The sequence below is a fragment of the Pseudochaenichthys georgianus genome, chromosome 9 (assembly GCF_902827115.2).
Source record: "Pseudochaenichthys georgianus chromosome 9, fPseGeo1.2, whole genome shotgun sequence".
NCBI classification, from domain to species: domain Eukaryota; kingdom Metazoa; phylum Chordata; class Actinopteri; order Perciformes; family Channichthyidae; genus Pseudochaenichthys; species Pseudochaenichthys georgianus.
The window spans coordinates 41,256,919-41,263,236 of NC_047511.1; the positions used below are offsets into that span (position 1 = coordinate 41,256,919).

At 42.4% G+C, this 6,318-nt stretch overlaps 1 protein-coding gene across 1 annotated transcript in view; it reads left to right on the plus strand.

The window, feature by feature from the left end:
* LOC117452633 (erlin-2-like) overlaps positions 1 to 3,690 on the plus strand; it is a 39,105-nt gene extending 35,415 nt beyond the window's left edge. Inside the window, exon 6 of the mRNA XM_034091342.2 lies at positions 1,393 to 3,690. Within this exon, the coding sequence (XP_033947233.1) occupies positions 1,393 to 1,575 (183 nt within the window). The 3' untranslated portion in view covers positions 1,576 to 3,690. The remainder of the gene's footprint in view (positions 1 to 1,392) is intronic.
* Positions 3,691 to 6,318: the final 2,628 nt, after the last annotated feature.

Here is a 6,318-nt window from a genome sequence, read left to right on the forward strand (position 1 = left end):
CAAACTGCAGCCGAAGCACAATGACGTACATCTTGTTCATTCTCCAGGCAAGATTTACTTTTTACATTTATTTTCTCAGGTTTCAACTAAAGCAAAACAAGGAACAATGGCTTTTACATCCTCTCTTGCCCTGGTAAAAAAACAACTTTCTGGTGCCAAATTCCCCCTCCACCTTTTTCCACCAATAGATGCTCAAAGCAAGAAGCCGCCTTCAAAACAAAAACATTGAGAACTGCTGACATCCGCTTAAATATTGACACTAAAATAATGATCAAAGTAATCCGTACAAAACAGAAATACAACTAATGTTTAACTATTAGGTATTAGAAAACATTGAATGGCTCCAGCAGAGGTTTTTAAAATCATCCCCTCTGATCTCCTGCACCGCATGAGTTTAATCTCTACCCACGCTTGTTTTAGCCCCCCCCCCCCCTCTCCTCATCCAGGACAGACTCTGCTTCGGACAATCTTGCACTAATGTACATTTCCCAAAGACATTGAAGTGACTGTTATTTTGCATATATGGCTTGTTGTGCTTTTATTCAAGTCTTAATGTGTGTGTGTTTATTGTGGCCAGCCTAAGGCACACCTGTGCAATAATCATGCTGTGTAATCAGCATCTCGATATGCCACAGCTGTGAGGTGGGATGGATTATCTCGGCAAAGGAGAAGTGCTCACTATCACAGATCTTTTCAGATTTGTGAACAATATTTGAGAGAAATGGTTATTTTGTGGATATCGAAAATGTTTTAGATCTTTGAGTTCATCTCATGAAAAATGGGAGCAAAAACAAAAGTGTTGCATTTATATTTTTGTTCAGTGTATTTTAATATATATTTGTATTCGGGGTTGTGAGAAACGGTATTTCAATCAGGAGAGACAAGTTTTCTTTTGATGTAACGATATATATTTATTGCCGGGAATACACAGATGCATGTCGTGGTGTTTGGCGATTAGACCCCGTTGAGCTGGAATATCATTCGGGAGGGGGGAAACCGAGCGGATGATTCCCCCCCTGGGGTCTAGACACTGGAGGTGGTGGCGGCAGGAAAGGATTGATTGAAGTCGGTCTGAAGAGTAGTGGTTTAAGCTTGATCCTGGATTTGGAAGAAAGGATGGTGGAGCAGGGCTGTTGAGTCACCTGAAATGACAACTGTGAGGAAGGGGGGCAAAGCACTATGATAGGCTTGTGGGAATAGAGGCGAAGTGATAGGTTTAGCTGGGGAGTGACGCCCCCGACGGTCTTCCCGGTTGAACTTGCGCTAAGCTTCATTTCAATCTCTCCGTCTGTACACACAAACTGAAAGATTGACAATAAAGTTGACTTTGAGACTGGAACCGGAAAGTCCAGCCCGCTCTTCTGTAAATAAAATGGTGTTTCTCTCCCGCAGCTGAAGCTCACCCCGGAGTACCTGAAGCTCATGAAGTTCAAGTCCATCTCCGCCAACAGTAAGATCTACTTTGGGTCCGAGATCCCGCACATGTTCGTGGACTCGGGCACCGCGGGGGGGTCAGTGAAGGCGTCTGCAGCCATGGACATTGTAGCCGAGCAGATGATGGACCTGGATCACTAAAGACGAAGTACCGAAGCCCTCAGGAGGAGGTGGAGGTCTGTCTGCAGGGGGGGGGGGGGGCTGACCCCCTGACCCAGAGAACTCCTGCTGAACAGAGCCCGTATTTCTCAAACACCTCAGAATAACTGCTAGATATCACACTGAAGGTTTTACAAGGATTTTATAGTATTCTCCTGCAGCAGGGCACAGGAGTTATTTCAGAGGTTTGCATACACTTCTGCGTAGTTCTTAGAGATGGTCTGGAATCAGTCAGTTGGGTTGCAGATGAACTAGCATCAACTGTACGTGTCTAATTAGCTCTTTTTAGCAAACATCTTTTCATATGTGCATCTAGTGTACACAGTTCATCAGGAAACAACAAACATCTGGAATGCAAAACTACGTATGTTTGTTTTGGCTGAAACTACTGATTCTTAAATGATCAATTCATCTGCCAATATTTATAAAGTTTTGTAAAGTCAAAAAAGCATTCTCAAATTACTTGTTTTGTTTGACCAAAATACCCATAAATATTAGTTTACAAGGATTCATTACAAGCAGGGAATCTTTTCAATTTAGAAGCGGGAATAAAAAACATTACAGTTGTTTAAAAATGTTTGCTTTAAAAATGACTGAACTTATTAATAGATCAAAATGGATGCGAGTTATTTCTGTAGATTGTAGACTTTCTATTGATTGGCTATATTTAGACGAATAGTGACTCTTCATGTCCAGTCTTATTTGTCATGCACCCACATGCTTGTGTCCAGAGCATTCATTTGAAGCTGGGATATGTGTCAATGAATCTAATCAGTAATTGTTCTTGTTGCATGCATTTGCCTTTTTGCTAACCCCTGTGCTTTAGTTACATTAATAATTAGCAGATATACTAAATCTATACATTAAATCCCAAACAGTAATAGTCGAGATCAAGAAAGTTATTAAAATACTGGTCCCTGCTGCTCAAAGGAAGGACCACATGTTTGTCTCTCTGAGGATTTTAGATGTCCTATTCTGAACTGCTTGAAAGATACGGGCCCTCTCCAAGTGACCTCGTAGACGAGAGGACGAAGGAGCTGCTCGCTGCTGCCTGTCGGATGCCACGTCATCGCTCCTTTTGTTTGTTTAATCTGGTGAATATTAACTGAGTTGTGCAGCTGTCTGAAGTCTGCTGTATGTGTGGAGCACTTTGTTTTTCTCTCCGTTTACTCAGCGGGGAGAAGACATCTGTGCGGCTGCTTATGTTCACTGTTCATATCTCTTTTGCATCAGTTTTATTCAAATCAGCGCCCACTTTAAACGACTTATGTTGCGTTACGACAAAAACAATTAAACAACTTTTGTACTCCAGTTTTACAGACGTGACATAAGCTTTTCTCAGAGGGTAATTTTCAGCATTTTTGATGATTTAAAATAACTATTTAACGTGTATCCTGTAGGAGTAGTTACAGGATATTTACAGTAGTGAATCGGCTTATAATTAGATGTATACTGAGGGACTTGATGTGGAAATAGTATGTAGAAATAGTCTGTCATTTGTCAGTTTTGGAAATCTTTTTTTATAGAAATCTTGGCTTGATCAGGACCAAACATGTTCTCAGTCTTAGGTTACTAAAATGCAAATTGTGTCTTAATGATGACGATATACATTTTCTCCCAGCGTTTAGCAAATGTTAAGTTTGACTGTTTATACTGAGGCTTGTGGCGTAGCACAACCAAGAACACATGGTTGTGATGTGTTCACAGAAACAAATTGGCTTCAAGGTTGTAAAATGTGGATGCAGGCTTTGTGGGAAGCTGCGTGTTCAGGCATCGAGGCTGCCACTTAGTTTGTTGAGCACACACTTTCCCACGAGAGAAAACATTTTGGAGTTTGAAGCTAAATGTCCTGTGTCCGAAATTAACCTCCACCCAACTTCTAAACAAACAGTTACTATGTTATGTGTTATTGACCCTGCTCTTTGTTGTCGTTTGAAGCTAGTCTTAAAGTCCCTTTCCCTTTTTGTTTGAATATAAATGTCTCTTAATTGATTGTGATTTAACAATGACTTGAAACGCAAAGGTGTTTGCACTGATTTCAATTGTAAATATGCAATCAATATATTGTCATTTGGCAATAAAGAACTGTGGGTTATACTTTGACTGATTAATGGCATTATTAAGAGTTGTATTTACGATGCAGGTAAAATGGGACTTGTCATTAAAAGTGTATTCAAACACAGGCACATACACTTGTCTGAGGTGGAATCAACTATACAATTCTCAGAAACATATTCCTTTGTATCTCTTTTGCATCCTCCATGTTTCCCTCTCTCTTTTACTCTTGGCCTGTCATTTCATCCTCCCTCCCGACGACCATAGTTTGACCCCGGTGTTTTCTCAGTCTGGTGCACAATCATTCGTCCATCTCTATTCCCTGTTTTTTTACCCTCCATGTAACTGCTCTCCTTTTCTTTCTCCTGTATTTTTTTTGTGTGTTGGGCTGTCAGTCGATTAAAATGTGTAATCAGGATTAATCGCATGATTGTCCATAGTTAATCGCACATTTTTGATCTGTTCTAAATGTACCTTAGAGGGATATTTTTCAAGTTTGTAATACTCTTATCAACAAATGAGTGGACACATATGCTTTATGCAAATGTTTGTTTATTATCATTTGAACAATGACAAAAATTCTCATGAATATTAAACACAACAATCTCTGAACATTAAAAATATGCGCCTCAATTCAACCTGCAACCTCTCATACATTACATCATTACATTACATTGCATTTAGCTGACGCTTTTATCCAAAGCGACTTACAATAAGTGCGTTCGACCAACAAAATACAAACCTTGAAGAAAACAGAATCATAAAGTACATCAAGCTTCATAGAGCTAACACATTTCAAGTGCTACTCAACTGGCTTTAGATAAGTCCTTTATTAGTATATAAGTGCTTTGTTAATAGTTCTATCGCTCGAAGTGGAGTCGAAAGAGATGAGTTTTCAGTCTGGAAGATGTGTAAGCTTTCTGCCGTCCTGATGTCAATGGGGAGCTCATTCCACCATCTTGGAGCCAGGATAGCAAACCCACGTGTTTTTGCTGATGGGAACTTGGGTCCCCCTCGCAGCGAGGGTGCAGCGAGTCGTTTGGCTGATGCAGAGCGGAGTGCACGTGCTGGGGTGTGCGGTTTAACCATGTCCTGGATGTAGGAAGGGCCAGATCCATTCGCAGCATGGTACGCAAGTACCAGTGAAGGGAGCGGAGGAGCGGCGTGGTGTGGGAGAATTTAGGAAGGTTGAAGACCAGACGAGCCGCTGCATTCTGGATGAGCTTCAGAGGTCGGATGGCACATGCAGGTAGACCAGCCAGGAGGGAGTTGCAGTAGTCTAGGCGTGAGCTGACGAGAGCCTGGACCAGAAGCTGCGTCGCTTTCTGGGTCAGCTGGGGACGTATCCTCCTGCTGTTGTAAAGCGTGTATCTGCAGCAGCGGGTTGTAGCAGCGATGTTTGCAGTGAAGGACAGGTTGTTATCTAGGGTCACACCCAGATTCCTTGCAGTCTGAGTCGGGGAAACAACAGAGGTGTCGATGTTGATTGTTAGGTCAAGAGTGGGACAATCTTGTGTGTTTGGTTGGGTGGGTGCCCTAGCATTACTATACTTGTGGGGACCTAAATCTGTTTACATAGTCACGTGTGGGGACTCGCCTCCCTTATGGGGACAAAATGGAGGTCCCCATGAGGGGAATCATTAATTTTAGGGTGAAGACTTGGTTAGGTTTAGGGTTAGGGTTAGGGTTAGGCATGTGTTGATTATGGTTAAGGTTAATGTAATGTCCCCTGAAGTGATAGGGTTAGTGTGTGTGTGTGTGTGTGTGTGTGTGTGTGTGTGTGTGTGTGTGTGTGTGTGTGTGTGTGTGTGTGTGTGTGTGTGTGTGTGTGTGTGTGTGTGTGTGTGTGTGTGTGTGTGTGTGTGTGTGTGTGTGTGTGTGTGTGGAGAGAGACACTGTGATGGATCGTTGGAGCTATGTGCAACTCAAGGCATATACTCGAACAGGAGCTGCCTGGATGCTGCAATCATGTTGCACGCACTATCCGTGCTGCCTTTTCGTACAATGTCCCACTGTCTGGCTACCTGCATAAAGTCAATGTCGCTCCTCTGTTTTCATTGAAACAGCTCCATATATCCGTTAGCGCAGCTAGCTAGCACCAGATGCTAACAACAACATTACACGTAAGGTGTGCGCGTTCCCTCTCTCTCGCTCGCGCTACACATACACACACCCTCCTGGTCCTCCCGATAGCCAGTCAGGGCCTGCCGGTGTGGTCTGCCGCAAGCGGGCGGCAGGAGCGTGGCTGTCAGCATCAGTTTGTAGATGATATTTTAAACTCGATTCGCTCTGAAACTACGGGGCGGCCGAGGGAAAAAAATACACATGCGTTAATCGCGTTAAAATTATTAGTGGCAGTAATTTTTTTTTGCGTTATTAACGCGTTAACTTGACAGCCCTAAACACAAACATGTTGTATCTAAAGAAGTGTTGTAATTGCGAGTCAGATTTATAAAGAGGCCCTGGTGTGCTTGTTGGGGTTTTCCCTCTCCTGTAGGATTGTGTGCATGTAAATGGTCTGCAAAGGACTAAATCCCAAAGTTCCCTCCAGAGCCAGAGGGACAAAATACAATAATGAAAGCTGAACATTAGCATAATAAAGCCCCTTTAAACAAAAATCTGGAAAAGGTAGTTTGGAGTAATAATTAAACCAGTTTGAATTTAAATTTC